The sequence below is a fragment of the Bufo gargarizans genome, chromosome 2 (genome assembly GCF_014858855.1).
Source record: "Bufo gargarizans isolate SCDJY-AF-19 chromosome 2, ASM1485885v1, whole genome shotgun sequence".
NCBI lineage: Eukaryota > Metazoa > Chordata > Amphibia > Anura > Bufonidae > Bufo > Bufo gargarizans.
This window is the reverse complement of record NC_058081.1, coordinates 653,282,269-653,306,216: the sequence shown is the minus strand read 5'-3', so window position 1 is coordinate 653,306,216 and position 23,948 is coordinate 653,282,269. Positions and strand designations below refer to the sequence as shown.

The window sequence follows — 23,948 nt, the reverse complement described above, 5'->3', positions numbered from 1 at the left end:
TGTACATAGGAGCAGTATTATAGTAGTTATATTCTTGTACATAGGGGCAGTATTATAGTAGTTATATTCTTGTACACAGGGGGCAGTATTATAGTAGTTATATTCTTGTACATAGGAGCAGTATTATAGTAGTTATATTCTCGTACATAGGAGGCAGTATTATAGTAGTTATATTCTTGTACATAGGAGCAGTATTATAGTAATTATATTCTTGCTTTTATTACACTGACACAATTCTGTATAATTCTTTACTATTTCTTTTACAGATGTTACATTCACATTGTGACATTGACATTTGATCTGTCTCTGCACTTTTACAATGAGAATTTTAGTTTGATTCCTTTTTTCCCTTTGATTCTCTATAAATGATACATTAAGCATTGTTTATTTCCTTTGTGTGAATGTTGTGTATTTGGGTCAGTACAGTACCTGGGGAATATATGGAGTCTTGGTTGGAGAGTCTTCAGGTTCTAGCCTTTGCTCGGCCACAAGTCTTGTGTCTTTTATTGTGGTGTGTTATTGTTTGGGTTTTTAGTCTTTTGAGTAATTGGCCATTCTCGCAGTCATTAGGGTCTGCGCTCTTGCATCAGAGCGTGTTGGGTTGTTAGTTGCCTTATCGAGGTGACATCTCTGCCCCCCACGGCTGTGCCCTTAGTTTGGTGATGTTGTAAATCAAGAAATATTGAATCAAGGATTTAGTGACCGTGGAATTCTCACAGAATGGCCACTGCTTGTGGATGATATTAACCTGTGGGCTTTATCTAAAGTAACCATAGCCACAAACTACATCCATATACTGTGTGGATAGGGGAGAATAGCACATTATGGTGTGCCTGTACGCACGATGAAGGGACGGGTGATGTCTCGGAAGCTCGCTATGTAACATCATTACTTCTATTTTTGTTATTAAAAGGTATCAGACCTGCAATACTCTTATTTTGTTTCTCTTAATGAGAGCACTAAACTAATAGCACATTATACATGAGATACATGCTATTTATATGTGAGAGATGACGGCATGTGAGTTATAATAAACATGTTATATATGTTGTTGCCATGGGTACAGATAAGAGGTGCTCCAGCTGAATTTCATGTCATCTCCTTCTATTTGGGCATATTCAACCTCTGAAAAAATCCCGGAAAATAATGCACTAACACAATAGATGCAATCACTATATATTGGACTAAGCCCTCACTCTGACATGATAAAATCCGAGACTCTCAGCCAATATATTTTGATCAAAACACATCTGTGCCCACCTACCAGCGTCAAGGTGGTCTCAGTCTTGCAGGTCCTACTGTAAACCTACCTATGCCGTTGGGCATCTATATTCAGGAGAGCAGACCCTGCGCATATGGTGTGCTGCTCCTAGTCACCTCTATGTGCATCCAGCAACCGATGAGGAGGAGCCCGCACAGGTGTATGTACCACCTAATCAAGGGCGACTGTGGGAGCCGCACAGCTATATGTACCACCTAATCAAGGGCGCCTGTGGGAGCCGCACAGCTATATGTACCACCTAATCAAGGGCGCCTGTGGGAGCCGCACAGCTATATGTACCACCTAATCAAGGCCGTCTGTGGGAGCCTGCACAGCTATATGTACCACCTAATCAAGGGCGCCTGTGGGAGCCGGCACAGCTATATGTACCACCTAATCAAGGGCGCCTGTGGGAGCCGCACAGCTATATGTACCACCTAATCAAGGGCGCCTGTGGGAGCCGCACAGCTATATGTACCACCTAATCAAGGGCGCCTGTGGGAGCCGCACAGCTATATGTACCACCTAATCAAGGGCGCCTGTGGGAGCCGCACAGCTATATATACCACCTAATCAAGGGCGCCTGTGGGAGCCGCACAGCTATATGTACCACCTAATCAAGGGCGCCTGTGGGAGCCGGCACAGCTATATGTACCACCTAATCAAGGGCGCCTGTGGGAGCCGCACAGCTATATGTACCACCTAATCAAGGGCGCCTGTGGGAGCCGCACAGCTATATGTACCACCTAATCAAGGGCGCCTGTGGGAGCTGCACAGCTATATATACCACCTAATCAAGGGCGCCTGTGGGAGCCGCACAGCTATATGTACCACCTAATCAAGGGCGCCTGTGGGAGCATGCACAGCTATATGTACCATCTAATCAAGGGCGCCTGTGGGAGCACGCACAGCTATATGTACCACCTAATCAATGTCGCCTGTGGGAGCCCGCACAGCTATATATACCACCTAATCAAGGGCACCTGTGGGAGCTGGCACAGCTATATGTACCACCTAATCAAGGACATCTGTGGGAGCCGGCACAGCTATATGTACCACCTAATCAAGGACACCTGTGGGAGCCGCCACAGCTATATGTACCACCTCATCAAGGTCACCTGTGGGAGCCTGCACAGCTATATGTACCACCTAATCAAGGCTGCCTGTGGGAGCCCGCAAAGCTATATGTACCACCTAATCAAGGTCGCCTGTGGGAGCCGCACAGCTATATGTACCACCTAATCAAGGGCGCCTGTGGGAGCCGGCACAGCTATATGTACCACCTAATCAAGGACACCTGTGGGAGCCGGCACAGCTATATGTACCACCTAATCAAGGGCACCTGTGGGAGCCCGCACAGCTATATGTACCATCTAATCAAGGCCGCCTGTGGGAGCCCGCACAGCTATATGTACCATCTAATCAAGGCCGCCTGTGGGAGCCCGCACAGCTATATGTACCATCTAATCAAGGCCGCCTGTGGGAGCTCGCACAGCTATATGTACCACCTAATCAAGGCCACCTGTGGGAGCCGCACAGCTATATGTACCACCTAATCAAGGCCGCCTGTGGGAGCCGCACAGCTATATGTACCACCTAATCAAGGGCGCCTGTGGGAGCCTGCACAGCTATATGTACCACCTCATCAAGGCCGCCTGTGGGAGTTTGCACAGCTATATGTACCACCTAATCAAGGCCGTCTGTGGGAGCACGCACAGCTATATGTACCACCTAATCAAGGGCACCTGTGGGAGCCGGCACAGCTATATGTACCACCTCATCAAGGCCGCCTGTGGGAGTTTGCACAGCTATATGTACCACCTAATCAAGGCCGTCTGTGGGAGCACGCACAGCTATATGTACCACCTAATCAAGGTCACCTGTGGGAGCCGGCACAGCTATATGTACCACCTCATCAAGGCCATCTGTGAGAGCACGCACAGCTATATGTACCACCTAATCAAGGCCATCTGTGAGAGCACGCACAGCTATATGTACCACCTAATCAAGGGCACCTGTGGGAGTTTGCACAGCTATATGTACCACCTAATCAAGGCCGTCTGTGGGAGCTCACACAGCTATATGTACCACCTAATCAAGGGCGCCTGTGGGAGCCCGCACAGCTATATGTACCACCTAATCAAGGTCACCTGTGAGAGCACGCACAGCTATATGTACCACCTAATCAAGATCACCTGTGGGAGCCACACAGGAATATATACCTCCTAATCAAGGCCGCCTGTGAGAGCCCGCACAGCTATATGTACCACCTAATCAAGGTCACCTGTGGGAGCCGCACAGCTATATGTACCACCTAATCAAGATCACCTGTGGGAGCCCGCACAGCTATATGTACCACCTAATCAAGATCACCTGTGGGAGCCCACACAGCTATATGTACCATCTAATCAAGGTCGCCTGTGGGAGCCTACACAGCTATATGTATCACCTAATCAAGGTCGCCTGTGGGAGCCGCACAGCTATATGTACCACCTAATCAAGGTCACCTGTGGGAGCCCACACAGCTATATGTACCACCTAATCAAGGCTGCCTGTGGGAGCCCGCACAGCTATATGTACCACCTAATCAAGGGCACCTGTGGGAGCCCGCACAGCTATATGTACCACCTAATCAAGGCTGCCTGTGGGAGCCGCACAGCTATATGTACCACCTAATCAAGGACACCTGTGGGAGCCCGAACAGCTATATGTACCACCTAATCAAAAGGCACCTGTGGGAGCCCGCACAGCTATATGTACCACCTAATCAAGGGCACCTGTGGGAGCCCGCACAGCTATATGTACCACCTCATCAAGGGCGCCTGTGGGAGCCCGCACAGCTATATGTACCACCTAATCAATGTCACCTGTGGGAGCCACACAGGAATATATACCTCCTAATCAAGGGCGCCTGTGGGAGCCGCACAGCTATATGTACCACCTAATCAAGGGCACCTGTGGGAGCCCGCACAGCTATATGTACCACCTAATCAAGGGCGCCTGTGGGAGCCGCACAGCTATATGTACCACCTAATCAAGGGCACCTGTGGGAGCCGGCACAGCTATATGTACCACCTAATCAAGGGCGCCTGTGGGAGCCACACAGCTATATGTACCACCTAATCAAGGGCGCCTGTGGGAGCCGCACAGCTATATGTACCACCTAATCAAGGGCGCCTGTGGGAGCCGCACAGCTATATGTACCACCTAATCAAGGGCACCTGTGGGAGCCCGCACAGCTATATGTACCACCTAATCAAGGTCGCCTGTGGGAGCCCGCACAGCTATATGTACCACCTCATCAAGGGCACCTGTGGGAGACGGAACAGCTATATGTACCACCTAATCAAGGGTACCTGTGGGAGCCGCACAGCTATATGTACCACCTAATCAAGGCCGCCTGTGGGAGCCCGCACAGCTATATGTACCATCTAATCAAGAGTACCTGTGGGAGCCGCACAGCTATATGTACCACCTAATCAAGGCCGCCTGTGAGAGCCCGCACAGCTATATGTACCACCTAATCAAGGGCGCCTGTGGGAGCCTGCACAGCTATATGTACTACCTAATCAAGGACAACTGTGGGAGCCGCACAGCTATATGTACCACCTAATCAAGGCCGCCTGTGGGAGTTTGCACAGCTATATGTACCACCTAATCAAGGCCGTCTGTGGGAGCACGCACAGCTATATGTACCACCTAATCAAGGGCACCTGTGGGAGCCACACAGCTATATGTACCACCTAATCAAGGGCGCCTGTGGGAGCCGCACAGCTATATGTACCACCTAATCAAGGGCGCCTGTGGGAGCCGCACAGCTATATGTACCACCTAATCAAGGGCACCTGTGGGAGCCCGCACAGCTATATGTACCACCTAATCAAGGTCGCCTGTGGGAGCCCGCACAGCTATATGTACCACCTCATCAAGGGCACCTGTGGGAGACGGAACAGCTATATGTACCACCTAATCAAGGGTACCTGTGGGAGCCGCACAGCTATATGTACCACCTAATCAAGGCCGCCTGTGGGAGCCCGCACAGCTATATGTACCATCTAATCAAGAGTACCTGTGGGAGCCGCACAGCTATATGTACCACCTAATCAAGGCCGCCTGTGAGAGCCCGCACAGCTATATGTACCACCTAATCAAGGGCGCCTGTGGGAGCCTGCACAGCTATATGTACTACCTAATCAAGGACATCTGTGGGAGCCGCACAGCTATATGTACCACCTAATCAAGGCCGCCTGTGGGAGTTTGCACAGCTATATGTACCACCTAATCAAGGCCGTCTGTGGGAGCACGCACAGCTATATGTACCACCTAATCAAGGGCACCTGTGGGAGCCGGCACAGCTATATGTACCACCTCATCAAGGCCGCCTGTGGGAGTTTGCACAGCTATATGTACCACCTAATCAAGGCCGTCTGTGGGAGCACGCACAGCTATATGTACCACCTAATCAAGGTCACCTGTGGGAGCCGGCACAGCTATATGTACCACCTCATCAAGGGTGCCTGCACAGCTATATGTACCACCTAATCAAGGCCATCTGTGAGAGCACGCACAGCTATATGTACCACCTAATCAAGGGCACCTGTGTGAGTTTGCACAGCTATATGTACCACCTAATCAAGGGCGCCTGTGGGAGCCCGCACAGCTATATGTACCACCTAATCAAGGTCACCTGTGAGAGCACGCACAGCTATATGTACCACCTCATCAAGGTCACCTGTGGGAGCCGCACAGCTATATGTACCACCTAATCAAGGCCGTCTGTGGGAGCACGCACAGCTATATGTACCACCTAATCAATGTCACCTGTGGGAGCCGGCACAGCTATATGTACCACCTCATCAAGGGTGCCTGCACAGCTATATGTACCACCTAATCAAGGCAATCTGTGGGAGCCCGCACAGCTATATGTACCACCTAATCAAGGCCGTCTGTGGGAGCTCACACAGCTATATGTACCACCTAATCAAGGGCGCCTGTGGGAGCCGCACAGCTATATGTACCACCTAATCAATGTCACCTGTGGGAGCCACACAGGAATATATACCTCCTAATCAAGGCCGCCTGTGAGAGCCCGCACAGCTATATGTACCACCTAATCAAGGTCACCTGTGGGAGCCCACACAGCTATATGTACCATGTAATCAAGGTCACCTGTGGGAGCCCGCACAGCTATATGTACCACCTAATCAAGATCACCTGTGGGAGCCCACACAGCTATATGTACCATCTAATCAAGGTCGCCTGTGGGAGCCTACACAGCTATATGTACCACCTAATCAAGATTGCCTGTGGGAGCCTACACAGCTATATGTACCACCTAATCAAGATCGCCTGTGGGAGCCTACACAGCTATATGTACCACCTAATCAAGGTCGCCTGTGGGAGCCGCACAGCTATATGTACCACCTAATCAAGGCTGCCTGTGGGAGCCCGCACAGCTATATGTATCACCTAATCAAGGTCGCCTGTGGGAGCCGCACAGCTATATGTACCACCTAATCAAGGTCACCTGTGGGAGCCCACACAGCTATATGTACCACCTAATCAAGGTCACCTGTGGGAGCCGGCACAGCTATATGTACCACCTAATCAAGGTCGCCTGTGGGAGCCTACACAGCTATATGTACCATCTAATCAAGGTCGCCTGTGGGAGCCTACACAGCTATATGTACCACCTAATCAAGGTCGCCTGTGGGAGCCTGCACAGCTATATGTACCACCTAATCAAGGTCGCCTGTGGGAGCCCGCACAGCTATATATACCACCTAATCATGGTCGCCTGTGGGAGCCTGCACAGCTATATGTACCACCTAATCAAGGTCGCCTGTGGGAGCCGCACAGCTATATGTACCACCTAATCAAGGCCGCCTGTGGGAGCCCGCACAGCTATATGTACCACCTAATCAAGGTCGCCTGTGGGAGCCGCACAGCTGTACCACCTAATCAAGGTCGCCTGTGGGAGCCGCACAGCTATATGTACCACCTAATCAAGGCCGCCTGTGGGAGCCCGCACAGCTATATGTACCACCTAATCAAGGTCGCCTGTGGGAGCCGCACAGCTGTACCACCTAATCAAGGTCACATGTGGGAGCCGCACAGCTATATGTACCACCTAATTAAGGCCGCCTGTGGGAGCTTGCAAAGCTATATGTACCACCTAATCAAGGTCACATGTGGGAGCTCACACAGCTATATGTACCACCTAATCAAGATGGCCTGTTAGATAGGAGGGGCAAAATGTGCCCAGAAATGCTACTCGCCAGATAATAGGAGCGCATTCACACTTGAAGGTGACACTCTTTCAAGAACCTTAATTCATCAAAAATCACTGAAAAATATACAAAACATCCTGCACGATAAGATAACTAAATATGTGGATGTCCATGGCAACATTTATAAAGAAAAAATCATGGAAAATAATGCACTAACACAATAGATGCAAACATTATATATGGACTAAGCCCTCGCTCTGATCTGATAAAATCCGAGACTCTCGGCCAATATATTTTGATCAAAACACATCTGTGCCCACCTACACGCGCCAACATGGCCGAACATTGGAACAGCTTGAAAAAGTGCACGGACAAAAAGGGCTCGAAACGTTGCACTGATGTATATTGTGTACCACTGGTGTTAAAATGAATTAATAAAACAAGCAAATTTCTAAATTACTTTATTGGCGTGCTGTCTCCATCACATATCAAAGTGTGAACAAGCCTCAACCCTTAACAGACAATTTAAGGTCTGAGACCTCAAAGTTATCCGAGCGCTCCGATCTCCTTGGTTCCCATATGTTTGCATATCACTGCTTTCCTTTTTTTACTCTAAAATTGTACAAAGCCAAAACAATACACTGATATTGCTTTAAACGTTCACACTTCACTTATTGCTTAAAGGGGTTTTCCAAGATTATTTTTTTATTGATAACCTATTCTTTGGATAGGTCATCAGTATCTGATTGGTGGGAGTCCGACACTTGAGACCTCCGATGATCAGCTATTTGAGAAGGCAGTGGTGTCACCTCTATCTCTCTGCTTTTCTTAGGCCAGTGACGACACGTTCATCGATCATCAATGGCCTAGAAGCAGCTCAGCCCCATTCAAGAGAATGGAGTGTGATACCAAGCAGAGTCGCTATGCAATGTACGAATTTGCGTTTGTTGAGCTGGGAGAAGGCAGAAGTGTCGGACCCCCACTGATCAGATACTGATGACCTATACAGGAGGACAGGTCATCAGTAAAAACAAAATCTTGGAAAACCCAATTAACAGTACTTTTGACCAGGGGTGCTCAAACTTTTGCATACTTCTGCAGTTTTTGTGTATTGAAAAAAAAATTGGTTGTAGGATTTTTGCGTATAACTTGGGATTGGTCTTCTTCTCTGTTGGCAGCTGCACTAAGATGGCATCATCGGATTCATCTTTCATCGTTGTCGTCATTTTGCTTCCGACGCTCCTGACCCAACATGCTCAAGCTTGTCCAGCCGAGTGCCGCTGTTACAGTATGACCGTAGAGTGCGGGTCCAAGGGTCTGAAGAACATTCCGGCCAATATCCATCCCTCCACTCAGGTGCACTCTTCTTTTCTGAACCACTTCCTGTCAATCCTGGTATAGTTTCATTTAACTCTGACCAAGTCAAGCTTTTAGTTCTACATTTTCCACCATTTTAGGTTAGAAAGTGAAGGATATTGGTGTCTTTCAATATCATCACTGCAGAACATCTGATGGAGTTTTTCTGAGCAGCTTCTACAGTTGTAATTTGGAATGTAGTGTCCGTCATTTCCCCTGACAACATTTGCATCTGTCAGCTTATGTTGTTGGCAGGTGGTGCCAGACATTTTTCAGTTGCACTTGGCCCGATTTTACCAACACAGTTGAACAGTTGAATTATCGTTGATACATGGCAAGCAGCCATTTTTCCATCATGCAGTTAGTGCATTAATAAATTGCCCTCACCATATATTAGGACCGCACCACAAAAATTATAAGAGGAAGGTGCTCACATTGGTGTCTGATCTCAGCCCAGTCTCCACCGTTACGTGAGGAACAACTGTAAGTGATCCGCATAATGGATGCACAGATGTAGACTGAATACTAGGGAGACTCCACATGATGGAAAGTCTCATGTAATGTGAGAGATATATTGAGTTATTAGTCAAAGCTACTGATGATCCTAATGTTCAGTAATTTATTCTTGTGGCGCCAACATTTCCTGGAAAAAATCTGTGTAATCATCTGACAGAAAGGTGAACAAGCAGCTGCATCGGGATGTAGTAGACATGATGGTAATTATGAAATGTTAATGAGTCACCAAAAAAGGATAATGGACTTTGAGGACCATGCTGTGGTCCTTACGTCCAGTTCATGGGGTTAGCATGAAAGACTTGGCTGAGAGCAGATGTTCGGAACGTGCATGGGTCTCGCTGAGAGGAACCTTTCTGATTGAGGTTAAGGGTCTTAATGATGTGCATTAGGATAAACGTCATCCACTAACAGTTTGCTCCAGTAAGGTGGCGTTCAGGATGATGAACTGTGAAGGCACATGGTAGAGCAGGTCTAGAGGGTTGTGGGTGTTGACGAGAAGTCATGAACACTTCTCTCTTTTCTCTCCTCAGACTGTGTTTCTGCAGGATAATGCAATATCTCAGATCCAACAGCAGGACCTGTCTTCTTTATCAGGCCTCCAGTATTTGTATATCCAGAATAATACCATCTCTGGCCTGGAACCCGGAGCCTTCAAAGCTCAGCAGCATCTGGTGGAACTTGCTCTAAATGGAAACCGCATCCATCTTATCAACAGCAGCATCTTCAAAGGACTGGATCACCTGCGGGTCCTGTACCTGGCAGGAAACCAGATCACCAGACTGCTGGCATACACATTCTCGGACCTGCAGGTAGAGTAACAAATCTAACTTCGGTCCCACACAGTCCCTCTTGTTATGCTATTTTGGCCACCCACAAACCATTACTAGAAGGTTCATTGCTGAAGCCACTACATATCATAATCCTATAAATTTAGCAAGTATTTTCACATCATCCACTATCTTTGTATTGTAGAATACATCCGAGTGACAAATCATGTTATTTTTATACTGTTTTCAGAGACTTCAGGAGCTGCATTTGCAGGAGAATGACATTGAGACCCTCCAGGAGCAGGCCTTCTTAGGACTTTCATCCCTCGCCCTGCTTGACCTCAGCAAGAATAATCTGCGCACCATAAGTCGTGCAGCACTCCGGCCTCTGATTAGCCTGCAGGTGCTACGACTAACAGGTATTGGACCCCATGTGATCCCCGATATGCCGGTAATAAACCAATCTGTCAGAAGTCACTTATAGTACTGTTCTCTGCCACTTTATTCATGGAGCATCTTTTCTGTGGACACATGTGGAACAGCTTCCCCCCCCAGCTGTGAGGTCAAATACAAACAAAAAAAAGGTCCAAATCATTATTGATATTATAATATATTAATATAATATTGATCTGTGCAATGATTTAGTCCTCAGACACGGAAGACACCTCTATCCCTACGTTGGAGACCTATAATACAACTGCACGTCAGGTAGCAGGTGTATCCTCCATATTTTACAAATTTCACTGCCACATGACATCCTTATAGGTGATGATCCTGCTATAGGTGATGGATTTGTGTATTTATCTATAATATTACACTTATAAGAAGGTGATTTTAGGGTTAAAACGCTAAATCTGTTTAAAAAAGATGATTTTTTACATGGACAGGATGACATTGTTTTGGTGGGAGCAACTATGATAGAACTTCATGCTTTAATATCTCACCGTCTATTCTTTTTACTTCGACTACTTATTTCTGTTTTCAGAAAACCCTTGGAGATGTGACTGTGCCCTACATTGGCTCCGGACATGGATGAAAGAAGAAGGAAAACGTCTTCTAACTTCTTTGGACAAGAAACTCATCTGCTCTGAACCACCGAGATTGTCCCACCAGAGTTTGCTGGACATTTCCGGGAACAGCCTTGTCTGTATCCCTCCCATAGTCCTCGTAGACCCTATGGAGCTTACAGCTCGTCTAGGGGATGAACTTCGTGTCTCTTGTCGAGCTACGGGATATCCTCAGCCACTGGTAACTTGGAGGAAAGTCGCCCACGCTCGCTCAAGTCCACAGAGAGGTAATTTGAAGTCCACCAGCAGCAGAACCTTTGAGTTGAGCGAGAGAAGTGTAGGGGAGCAGTTTGACTCTGACACAGGAAGCGGGATGCTCTTACTGAATAATATCACCATGTCTCATGCTGGGAAGTACGAGTGTGTGGCTTCTAATCCTGGGGGAACGGCAAAGGTCTTGTTTCACCTGACGGTCAACCTGTCCAATCAGCAGTCCCGCTCGTACACGTCTGTGGATATCAGCCAAGAGCCTCTGTATGACATGGAGAGCATGGAGTTCACTGCGCTTAGCATGGCCACTCAAACTGCCATTGCCATTGGCATCTCCTTGCTGGCCATGACTGCCATGCTTCTGATGGTCATGATCTACAGAAAGCACCACAAAAGAAAAAAGTCCAAAAAGGAGGAGAACATCCTGTACGTCAATGACTATTCAGATGGGCCCACAACGTTTGCCCAGCTGGAAGAGTACAGGGATGAACGTGGACACGAGATGTTTGTCATAGACAGAAACAAGGCTCATTTTCCAACCTACAAGGACCCCGAAGGGCTGAGCAGCTTCACCGCTCTGACAGAGCTGACTGACGATCTGCAGGAGCAAGGAACTCAGACGCTGGAGGAGGAGGCTGAGCGGCAGATCAATGACATTTTCATGAACCAGAGCTTTCTGTTCCAGCAGCAGATCGCTTATGAAATACACTGTTAAAGAACAATCTATTTCGATGTGCTAAAGGTTGTAGTTGTGATGTGTCGGGAAGGGGGGGAGGGGTGGAAAAGAAAAAACTGCTGCAGATTTTAATACCGCTTCTATTTTCTACAGAATAGTCAGTCGCGTGGCTCCATAAGGGCCCCACAGGCAGCCCCTCTAGGAGCTCTTTTTGGGTTCTTCGTCTTTTTAGCTGGTAGAGATATTTCATTGCTGTCTTGGTTGGTGGAGTGCTGAGTGTAGCAGAGCTCACAGCCTTCCCGAGAAGTCCTTGATTCTTACGTGTGTCAGACAGATCTGCCCCTCGCTTGCTCGGCTGTCACTGGTAGCATTTTAATATCGCTGTCTGACACTTCCAGGAGACGCTGAGCCCGGATGGCGGCGCGGGTTCACCAAGCTCCTCGCAGCTGCTGTCATCGTACTTCTTCACATGGAAGGAAGAGATCTGAGTGTTAACAGCTCCTGACTGATCGGAGACGTGCGCCGCCCGCACTGCACTGCCAGATGACAAATCCTTCTCCTGTCATTTCACAACATCTGATTTTTCTTGCATTTGAACTCTTCCTTCAGACTCTGGTTGATAAGAAGCTGCTGGAACTGTCAGCGTTTCTCCAAGACGACTGCCGGGCCCCTTAGATAATGGGCTCCTCTGTTCTCACTGCAGAAGTTCTGCAACTTTCAAACAGGTTTGTCACAATCGTATCCAGTCCGGACAATCCTCCGCTAGCTGAACACATCAGCAGCACAAATCTCTCTCCCGATAGTCTGCTACAATGTATCAGCGCAGGTAACATGTATCAGGCTAGTCCCGGCTGTTCAGCTTCCAGGGGATTGTCCAGACCCAAGGCTGGCCGTAAACATTAGACAGCTGATGGCCAAATGTAGGTGCACCTGGCTGCTGTCGCTTCCGAACCCCCACTAAACATGTATGTTTGGTTCGGCCAAGTGTGCATGTCCATGAGGAGACGGAATAAAGGGGGTTGTCCGACTCTGTGGGCCCCCCGCTGTCATGACTGCACTTTGATCCCAGCGTGTAAACGTCCTACATGGAGCGGGACACGTGTGTCGCTGCCCCAAAATCTGGTGGTGGCAGTGACGTGTCCTCAAGCAGCATCTGACCCGGTGGTCACAGCTGTGGCCCGTCATTGAGTGCAGCGGTGCGCGTGTCCTCGTCCGTATCGGAAGTGCCGTGAGGACAGTGGTGGATCCACAGAACAGGTAAGTGCTTCCCTATATGAAGTCATTGCCAGACACCTGATGGCTTATCTCCCCTGACAATAATGACAGGATCGGGCATGCTGAACTCCACCGGTCCTCTGCTGTCTGGGCAGAATAGAGAGGGCCCCCCCCCCCCGTATATACGTTTCACAAGCAGGTCTAGGGATGTGACTCTGTCCTCCGCAGGACTATTACCACAGCGTAGTCCACGCAGGCCGTGAGCCGACAACACTACAGCAGGATTTCATAAAGGGTTAAGTGTCGTTACACAACCGTAAGAGCAGCCGGTAATAACCTATGTGTCGCTGCATTCAGAGCAGAGCTGTCGTCATGGAAACAGCCCTATTATTACACAGTCCTATGTATCCGGGAGCAGCGGCCAATGCTATACATGGGGGGGTGCAGCCCTTTACACTGGTCACAGGCTGTCCACAAAGGGTTAATTAATATTCTGATAATGAATGAAGCTCCAGTCTAAGGGACAGGATATGGTGCGACGTGAATCCACTGCACCGCAGAATATACGAATGGAGGGAGGAGCACATTGTGAAACAGAGTTACAACCGAATGCAGAAATTGCTTCACATTTTATACTGGGCTGCACTTACAATTCTGCAGCTTCAGAGCTGAAATCTCCCAGCATTTACTGCTCATTTAGTGTCTGCAGAACTAGTTCTTGTGATTTGCATTCTAGGAAGTGTCAACCTTACACCAGGCTCTGTAGTCAGCTCACGTAGACGGTAAGGAAGTGTCTGCTCGTAAGCTTGCCGTTTCCAGTAGCAACCAGCAGAATAGCGAGTGCAGCTCTGGAGCATAATACAGGATGTAACTCAGGATCAGTACAGGATAAGTAATGTATGTACACAGTGACTGCACCAGCAGAATAGTGAGTGCAGCTCTGGAGTATAATACACGATGTAGCTCAGGATCAGTACAGGATAAGTAATGTATGTGCACAGTGACTGTACCAGCAGAATAGTGAGTGCAGCTCTGGAGTATAATACACGATGTAGCTCAGGATCAGTACAGGATAAGTAATGTATGTACACAGTGACTGCATCAGCAGAATAGTGAGTGCAGCTCTGGAGTATAATACAGGATGTAACTCAGGATCAGTACAGGATAAGTAATGTATGCACATAGTGAATCCATCAGTAGAATAGCGAGTGCAGCTCTGGAGTATAATACAGGATGTAACTCAGGATCAGTACAGGATAAGTAATGTATGTACACAGTGACTGCACCAGCAGAATAGTGAGTGCAGCTCTGGAGTATAATACAGGATGTAACTCAGGATCAGTACAGGATAAGTAATGTGTGTAGACAGTGACTGCACCAGCAGAATAGTGAGTGCAGCTCTGGGGTATAATACAGGATGTAACTCAGGATCAGTACAGGATAAGTAATGTATGTAGACAGTGACTGCACCAGCAGAATAGTGAGTGCAGCTCTGGAATATAATACAGGGTGTAACTCAGGATCAGTACAGGATAAGTAATGTATGTACACAGTGACTGCACCAGCAGAATAGTGAGTGCAGCTCTGGAGTATAATACAGGATGTAACGGAGGATGAGTACAGGATAAGTAATGTATGTACACAGTGACTCCATCAGTATAATAGTGAGTGCAGCTCTGGAGTATAATACACGATGTAACTCAGGATAAGTAATGTAATGTATGTACACAGTTACTACACCAGCAGAATAGTGAGTGCAGCTCTGGAGTATAATACAGGATGTAACGGAGGATGAGTACAGGATAAGTAATGTATGTACACAGTGACTCCATCAGTATAATAGTGAGTGCAGCTCTGGAGTATAATACACAATGTAACTCAGGATAAGTAATGTAATGTATGTACACAGTTACTACACCAGCAGAATAGTGAGTGCAGTTCTGGAGTATAATACAGGATGTAACTCAGGATCAGTACAGGATAAGTAATGTATGTACACAGTGACTGCACCAGCAGAATAGTGAGTGCAGCTCTGGAGTATAATACAGGATGTAACTCAGGATCAGTACAGGATAAGTAATGTATGTACACAGTGACTCCACCAGCAGAATAGTGAGTGCAGCTCTGGAGTATAATACAGGATAAGTAATGTATGTACACAGTGACTCCACCAGCAGAATAGTGAGTGCAGCTCTGGAGTATAATACAGGATGTAACTCAGGATAAGTAATGTATGTACATAGTGACTGCACCAGCAGAATAGTGAGTGCAGCTCTGGAGTATAATACAGGATGTAACTCAGGATCAGGAGTTTTTGAAATGATTTGATGTAGATTAAAGGGGTTGTCCAAGTGTTTAACACTGATGATCTGTCCACAGGATAGGTCATCAGTATGTGATCGGTTCAACTCCTGACATCCCCACCAATCAGCTGTTTAAGATACTGTGGCCTCCTCCCAGCCAGTGGCATACATAAAGAAGTAAGGGCCCCATAGCAAGGATCAAACCAGGCCCCCCACACAGGACGGAAGGGTTTCTGCCTAAACCCCTTTCAGTGACCCTTGGGCCATTTTTTCACAGCCTCATTTGATGCCCAAGTTTTCACCCCTAGTAGAAAAGGAGATGATCCCAACTAAGACTGGCCCCCCTCTTGCCCCGGGGCCCCATAGCATCGCATGGTCTGCCGCTATGGTAGTTACACGCCTGCTAACAGCTTACCCATCACAGCGCTGTACATTGTATAGTGGCTGTTCTTGGTATTGCAGCTCAGCCCCATTTACTTGAATGAGACTGAGCTGCGCCTACGCCATGTGACCGATGAACGTGACCTCATTGGCCTAGGAAGAGGCTGTGGCAGTCCGGAGTGGCGCCATGGTCTCTTCAAACAGCTGATCAGCGGGGGCCCCCACCTATTAGATACTGATGGAGCACCCCTTTAATTCTGTATGTTCGTGCTGCAATCATGGTCTTACCCTTTTAGGTTTCTTTTGATGTCACTGTCTGAAAAGCTCATTCTATTCATATATAAACTCTCTGCTGCCCCTGCAGGTCAGTATTTGGTACTACAGCAGTTTGTAAGGCTAATGTCGGAATAGCATCGAGAAGTTACAACCTTTGCGAGGCAGAAGTGTGCTCAGAACAGTTGTCACTTCCCCTGCTTTCCTTGGCAACTCAAGTGCATTATCAAGCAGATGTGACACTAAGCACAGTTTAAAGAGAATACGAAATATGTGCTCCACCCTGAGGCATGATGGGAGTGATATCACAGTAAAATGCATATCTGTTATAGAAGGTCTCATTACGGCAGCAGTGATGTAAAGGTCAGGGCTGCCCTTCTGTAGGCCATCATATGTAGAAGCAGACCCCAATATTGGGGTCTCTGTGTCCCCCTGTCCCTTTGAGCTCCATGTATAAAACGCTGGCAGGGAGTCAGGGAGGGTAGAAGTAGTGTACAGCTGGGAAGGACAGAAGAGGCGTCAAGTTGGGTAGGGCAGAAGAGAAGTCCAGTTGGGAAGGGCAGAAGAGAAGTCCAGTTGGGAAGGGCAGAAGAGGCGTCCAGTTGGGTAGGGCAGAAGAGGCGTACAGTTGGGTAGGGCAGAAGAGGCGTACAGTTGGGTAGGGCAGAAGAGGCGTACAGTTGGGTAGGGCAGAAGAGGCGTACAGTTGGGTAGGGCAGAAGAGGCGTACAGTTGGGAAGGGCAGAAGAGAAGTCCAGTTGGGAAGGGCAGAAGAGGCGTCCAGTTGGGAAGGGCAGAAGAGGCGTCCAGTTGGGAAGGGCAGAAGAGGCGTCCAGTTGGGAAGGGCAGAAGAGGCGTCCAGTTGGGAAGGGCAGAAGAGGCGTCCAGTTGGGTAGGGCAGAAGAGGCGTACAGTTGGGAAGGGCAGAAGAGGCGTCCAGTTGGGAAGGGCAGAAGAGGCGTCCAGTTGGGTAGGGCAGAATGACCCTACAGTCAGTAGGGTAGTAGAAGAAGAGGTGCAGAGCATTGGAGGAGGTGGGAAGAGGCCCACCCCCTGTGGGAGGGGGAAGGGGAGGTCGTAAGAGGCGCACAGCTGGAGAGAGGGCAAAAGAGGTGCACAACTAGTAGGGGGGGGCAAAAGAGGTGCACAGCTGTGAAGGAGGTCGGAAGAGGCCCACAGCCAGATGGGAGGGTGACTGAGGCCCACAGCTGGGGGAGGCAGGGGTGTTGGGGGGCAGAAGAGGAGCACAGCTAGAGGGGATGGCGGAGGGAGGACTCAAGGAGTGTACAGTTTGGGAGGAGGGCAGAAGAGGCCTACAGCCAGGAAGACGTACAGGGGAGAATATGTGTACAGTGGGGGGGAGGGTAGAAGAGCCATACAGCCATAGAGGGAAGAACAGACACAAGGCGAGGGAGGGCAGAGGAGCTACTCAGCCAAAAACAGTTATACTCTTTGTGAAAAACATTTTGTTACCCCGGGTTTAATTCAATGTTTTATTTGGGAATAAAGGTTTGCAACGACTTTTCTATGGAATAAATGTGTGTCTCTTTCTTTCCTCTTGGAAAAAAAATATGAAAATACATATAATACAATTACCTCCTTAAAGGGATACCCTCTGACAACTCCTGGCCATAATTCAGATCTTGATGGCAAAAACACATCTCTTCTTCTTTTATGTCTGAGAAATGAGGAGACCGAATGCTGGAGTTTTGGGAGGAGAGGTGCTCAACAGTCCTGGCTCGTCTTAGCTGGATTTTTCGTTTCATGATGATCCAAATGTTTACTACCGGTGAAAGGTCTGGACTGCAGGCGGCCAGTTCAGCACTCGGACTCTTCTTCTGTGAAGCCATGCCATTGTGATGCTAAATTATGCAAGGCCTTCCCTGAAAGGGGTGTTGTCTGGATGGAGCAGATGTTCTAGAATCTCCATATACTGTTCAGCATTGATAGTTCCTTTCCAGATGTGTAAGCTACCCACACCATAGGCACTAATGCAACTCCATATAATCAGAGACGCAGGCTTCGGAACGACATTGATAACAAGCTGGATGGTCCCTCTCATCTTGAGTCTGCAGAAGACGACATCTGTGGTTCCCCAAAAAATTTAACATTTTGCTTTGTCGGACCACGGAACAGTTTTCAATTTTGTCTCAGTCCATTTTAAGTGAGCTTTGGCCCATTGAAGACCACGGTGTTTGTGGATCATGTTGACGTATGACTTCTTATTTGCATGAGATTTCAGAAGTGTTCCTAAACCTAAGCAGTTATTTCCAGTACAGAATCAGGCTTGCTTTTAATGCAGTGCCACCTGAGGGCCTGTAGATCATCCAGTACTGACCGTCGGACTTGTCCTTTACACGCTTGGATTTCTCCTGAATCTTTGAATGCTATTATGCACTGTAGATGGTGTGACATTCAAAGTCTTTGCAATTTTGCATCGAGGAACTTTTTTCGAAAATTGTTCCACAAATTTTAGAGGCAGTTTTTCTCAGATTTTTGAACCTCTGCTCATCTTTGCTTCCGAGAGATTCTACCTCTGTAACATTTTCTTTTTATACCCAGTCATGTGAATTAGCAGCACATTGCTCCTCCACTTACTTTCCCAGCCTTTTCCTGCCCCATCATTCTGTTTTTACTTTTTTGGAATTAGGGTTATAATATAACGTTCATTATATGCAGACCGGAGCGGCCCTTCCCTCTGAGGTCTCTGTATACAGAATGATTTCAATGTGATGTGAATGTCGGCGGCGTACGCTTCCCCTCCCCGCTCCTCCAGCAAAGCTGCCTCTGATCTCCAGTAATGATAACACTTAGCTAATGCAGCGGCCGATCAGACAGCATTTAGCTTAAAAGCGGATCTCCGTCAGCGCATCAAACACGCAGTAAAATCTGCCTTTTAAACCCAAGCAATGACTTCTCCTGCAGACGACGTGCTGAATTAAGTAACACGACAGAATCCTCTCTACATCCCCCGACATGAAAGCTCTCAGCCACTACTAACTCACAATTAATCTGAAGGACATTGGGCTCTCGGAGGCCCTGCTGTGTCTGGATAATCTGCATCTTACTGAATGCGAACACAGCTCCGGCTGTAGGAGGATGAGCGCAGCTGCACAGGCCCAGACTCACAAGAAGTGGTCCAGCATTAAAGGGGTATTACCATCTCAGTACAGGGCCCCAGATCTCCTCTGGGTGTGGCTGCCAGAGACAGTGATGGTTTCAACTACCCCCTGGCCACCACATGCAGGTAGGATGGGATCGGAGGGGGACCAGTTCTAGAGATAGTTTTGGGTCCTGAACGTGATCCGCTTCTGTTGATATTAACTTTTTTTTTTTTTGCAATTTGCTGTACAGATGCTCTTCTGTAGGATAGCTTTCAGTCCCCATCAATGTGACATCAATCCTCCAGTTGTCTTTTCTTGGAGAACTTTAGGTAGGTGCTAATCTTTCACATCCCACAATGCTGGCCATTCTGGAGATGTTCTGCCCCAATCGTCTACACGCCACAATTTGGCCCTAGGCAGTTGTATTTTTCCTGCTTCCACAGTTTCGTTGTCCACCACCCAGAACACCTTCATTACACACCCCAGTCTCTGTCCAGACCATTTCCAGGCACTTAGCAGATGGAAATTTGGTGTCATGGAGCCCAATACTTGTCCTGCCACTGTTGCCTTCGTTTTCAGTGCTGTCGTGAACGAGAAACCTTGACTGCTAGAGACTGGAACCATATTGTCTTTAGTGATGAATCCAGGTTCTGTTTGGATTCCTACAACACTTGGGTTACATTATGGAGGCTTGATCTGTGATGATCGGGGGAGCCATCACATATGACAGTCAATCACCCCTAGTGGCGATACGAGGGACAATAATAGCTCAGCGATATTTGCAAGACATCCTTTACCAAAACACAGCAAGGGTTTACAGGGAATGTCTCCTACAGATTACAACACTTCCTTAGCTGCCCGGGTACCAGATTTATCTCCAATCCAGCAATTATGGGACCATCTGGAATGCCAGCTTCAGCAACCTGCAAGTGTGCAGGATCTAAAGGCCCACCTGTAACATCTCTGGGCAAACATGCTGCAAGATACCATAAGGAACCTGTATGCCTCCACGCCCAACCGTATCTCATCTTGTATCCAGGCTAGAAGCCGTATCTCATCTTGTAACCAGACCAGAGGCCATGTTTCATCTTGTAACCAGGTCGTATATCCTCTTTCATCCAGACTAGTGGCTGTATCTCATCCTGTATCTAGGCTAGAGTAGGGTTGCGCGATTTTATTTTGATGATGATATATAGCACGATAAATTCCCATTTTAAAGAAAAAAAACACTTGGGGCTACAAGGAGACATTTTACTGTATGAGGGGGAAAAAAATTATGTCTCCTTGTTTCCCCCATGCATCATAATGTCTCCTTTTTGCCCCCGTAAAGTATGATGCCTCCTTGTTGCCCCATACATTATAATGTCTCCTTGTTCCCCCATGAAGTATAATGTCTCCTTGTTGCCCCCATAAAATATAATGTCTCCTTCTTGCCCCTATACATTATGTTTTCATGTTGCCCCCATACATTAGAATGCCTTCTTGTTGCTCCCATACATTATGTCGCCTTGTTGCACCAATACATTATAATTTCTTTTTGTTCCCCCTATACAGTAGATAGTAATGTCTCCTTGTTACCCACCATAGTATGGGGGCCACAAGGAGACATTACAGTATACTGTATGGGGCCAAAAAGGAGACTTTATAATGTATGGGGCTTAAACAGTAAAATGTCGCTGTGTTGCCTCCATACATTATAGTAGTGTCTTATTGTGGCACCACTGTCCCACATCATGAAATGTGGCCCAGGATTTAGAAATGAATGGGTCAGCATTCAATCCACCAAAAATGAAGATCGGATACGGACCAAAATTTTGGTCGTGTGCATGAGGCTTTAAAGACATGTTTGGATGGACATTACACACAGTGCTGCTAAACATCCAGGGTAATACAGCGCCACCTACCTCTTACATCCAGTGACATCTCTGATGTAGATATTCTCTTTCCTCATCTTCTCCATTCAGAGATCAGACCGCCATGATGACTTCTTCCAGCCTCATCTGTCTCAGCAGAGTTTGACACCGAGACATCTTAGTTTCCTCACTTTTCAAATCATCCACCCCATCCTGGTGCCCCAACATTATCATTCTGCTTCTATCCCCAATACTGTGCCCGCCGTGCTCCCCAATACCCACAAACACTATACTGCAGAAATAATACTGCCATACAGATAGTCCCCCCCCCACCCCCGATAGCGCAGACTGCCCTCAATAGTAATAGTGACCCCACAGTACCCCAAATATTAATAATGCCCCCATTATATAATGCTCTCCCCCGCTAGTACAATGCCCCATATAAAATGCTCTTCCTCTCTTGAATAATGTCCCTGTATCTAATGCTCTCCTCCCGTAGTAAAATGCCCCCATATACAGTATAATGCTCTCCCCCTCTAGTATAATTCCCCTATATAAAATGTTGTCCTCCTCCACTATAATTCCCCCATATAAAATGCTCTCCCCCTCGAATATAATGCCCCCATATAAAATGCTCTCCATTGTAGTATAATGCCTTATATATAATGCTCTCCCCCTCTAGTTTAATGGCCCCATATGTAATGCTCAGCTCCTTTAGTATAATGCCCCTGGGGAGTATTACATCCAGCCTTTAGTGAAGCAGTCTACCATTATCACAGGTGTATAACATCCAGCCCCTAGCCATCCAAACTACCGTTACCACAGTGTATAACATCCAGCCTCTAGCCATGCAGTCTACCATTATAACAGTGTATAACATCCAGCCTCTAGCCATGCAGTCTACCATTATCACAGGTGTATAACATCCAGCCTCTAGCCATGCAGTCTACCATTATCACAGGTGTATAACATCCAGCCTCTAGCCATGCAGTCTACCATTACCAGAGGTGTATAACATCCAGCCTCTAGCCATGCAGTCTACCATTATCACAGGTGTATAACATCCAGCCTCTAGCCATGCAGTCTACCATTATCACAGGTGTATAACATCCAGCCTCTAGCCATGCAGTCTACCATTACCAGAGGTGTATAACATCCAGCCCCTAGCCACGGCAACTTTGCCACAAAGTAGATAACACGTAAAGTTACAGAGCTGGGTCATCAACTATGGAACTGCCTTACACCCGATTCTGGTTGACATGTTTAGCCTGGTTAATTTACGGAAGAGTTTTTATTTCATTAACTTTCCTTAATGTTCAAAGTTTCTGCTCTACTGTGCTGGTGATAGTGTATTAATTGCCTTCGCTTCCAGATTCTTAGTATCACGTTCTAGTCTATTTGTGTTCAGTCACTGCATTCTGAGACTTGTGGTTCTCCTGCTTTTCATTGCTGTTAGTATTGAGGTTTGTTGTGCATTTGCTTTTTTGGCTATCCTGCTGAGCTGTACTGCAGAGCAGGGTCAGATCTGTAGTGCCTACTTCTGGTCACTGTCATTCACCGCTCTCTACTTGAATCCATGACCACCTCCTGTATGACTTCCATCTCTTCTTCATCTGGTGCCATCATCTATAGGGGTCATTATTCCTGTGTATTTCTTGCCTCCCAGTGTCGATACATGCTTCCTATATTTTTTGTGACCATTCCGTTGTTATACAATTCGTCCTACTGTAGGTCCGGGAGTATCCGAGTACAAAACCACACAGTTAGTACTCGGGAAAGTACTTCTATAGGTGAAGTCCAGTACTGCGGTGTCGTTAAACAGGCCCGAAGTGTGTCCCTTCAGCCTCCATCTGGCCCATATACCTTTTATAGCTGTACTGATGTCTGATAGAAGGAAGAGGATGTGTAAAAAGCTTAACTAAGCAGCCCACTAGCTCTCCCGACTGTGCTCCTCACCATCACTTTTACATTTCTGGTGGCAGAGTCCAACCTCGTAGCTGGAGCTACCTAATGTGAGCAGAACATGACACCAGCCTGCATCAGCAACACAAAACAGAATGGGCCCAAGTTGCCTTCACCAAATTCTGACCCATCTGTAGTCCACCACAAGAGCTCATCGGAGCAAGGAGTTCCCCCAGTCTTGCTCCATGCAGTATTGATGACTTGACTCTCATCCTGCAATCACAGCTGCGTCCTCTCCACCTCCATCCCCTTCATGTCATTGATGCTGATGCTTTGTTGTCTTGAAGCCTCACTTGAGAGAAGAGGCGGTGTGTGAGGCGCCCGCTCGGAAACATGAAGATGATTTACATGATACTATGACAAGAGGCAGCTCCTGAGGATATTGGTCTGTGTGATCAAAATCTCAAGGAGGAGTGGAGAGGCGGTGGAGAAGCTGTGCTCCATATTTTATACAACATCAGCACGTGCACCACCCACACAAGGAGAGTTGGGGCTTATTTTGGAAAATCATGGTTGGAAGTTCTCTGCGGTGAGTCCTGTGCATTCATACGATGCTGCTTGGAGTTACGTACGTCCAAAGCTTATGAGAAGTAGGACATTTTATTCCAGGTGGTCACTCCACAGATGACATACTGTCATGGACTGAAGGTGGGATGATGATGATTGTGGGTGATGGTCTGCTACAAGTAAGAAAATGGACATTGTTGGAAAGCAGCAGGTGTAAAAGTTTTCAGAGAGTGTAGTGTAAGACAGAGAACAAGGCCTGAGTTGTCT

General features: G+C 47.4%; 1 protein-coding gene across 1 annotated transcript; it reads left to right on the top strand.

Annotated features, from left to right (window-relative positions):
* Window positions 1-8,576: 8,576 nt before the first annotated feature.
* On the top strand, window positions 8,577-12,170 carry LOC122926908 (leucine-rich repeat-containing protein 24-like). Its single transcript, XM_044278428.1, has 4 exons — window positions 8,577-8,847; window positions 9,894-10,172; window positions 10,381-10,549; window positions 11,116-12,170. Exons 1-4 carry the CDS (start codon window positions 8,680-8,682, stop codon window positions 12,120-12,122), a joined length of 1,623 nt encoding a protein of 540 aa, XP_044134363.1. The 5' UTR covers window positions 8,577-8,679; the 3' UTR covers window positions 12,123-12,170.
* The last annotated feature ends 11,778 nt before the right edge of the window (window positions 12,171-23,948 follow it).

Bases quoted from the DNA above. Each gene is read 5' to 3' on its own strand.
- LOC122926908 (XM_044278428.1), top strand. From the start codon at position 8,680: ATGGCATCATCGGATTCATCTTTCATCGTTGTCGTCATTTTGCTTCCG. The intron at 10,173-10,380 runs GTAGAGTAACAA...TACTGTTTTCAG, and splicing joins ACACATTCTCGGACCTGCAG to AGACTTCAGGAGCTGCATTT. The intron at 10,550-11,115 runs GTATTGGACCCC...TTCTGTTTTCAG, and splicing joins GCAGGTGCTACGACTAACAG to AAAACCCTTGGAGATGTGAC.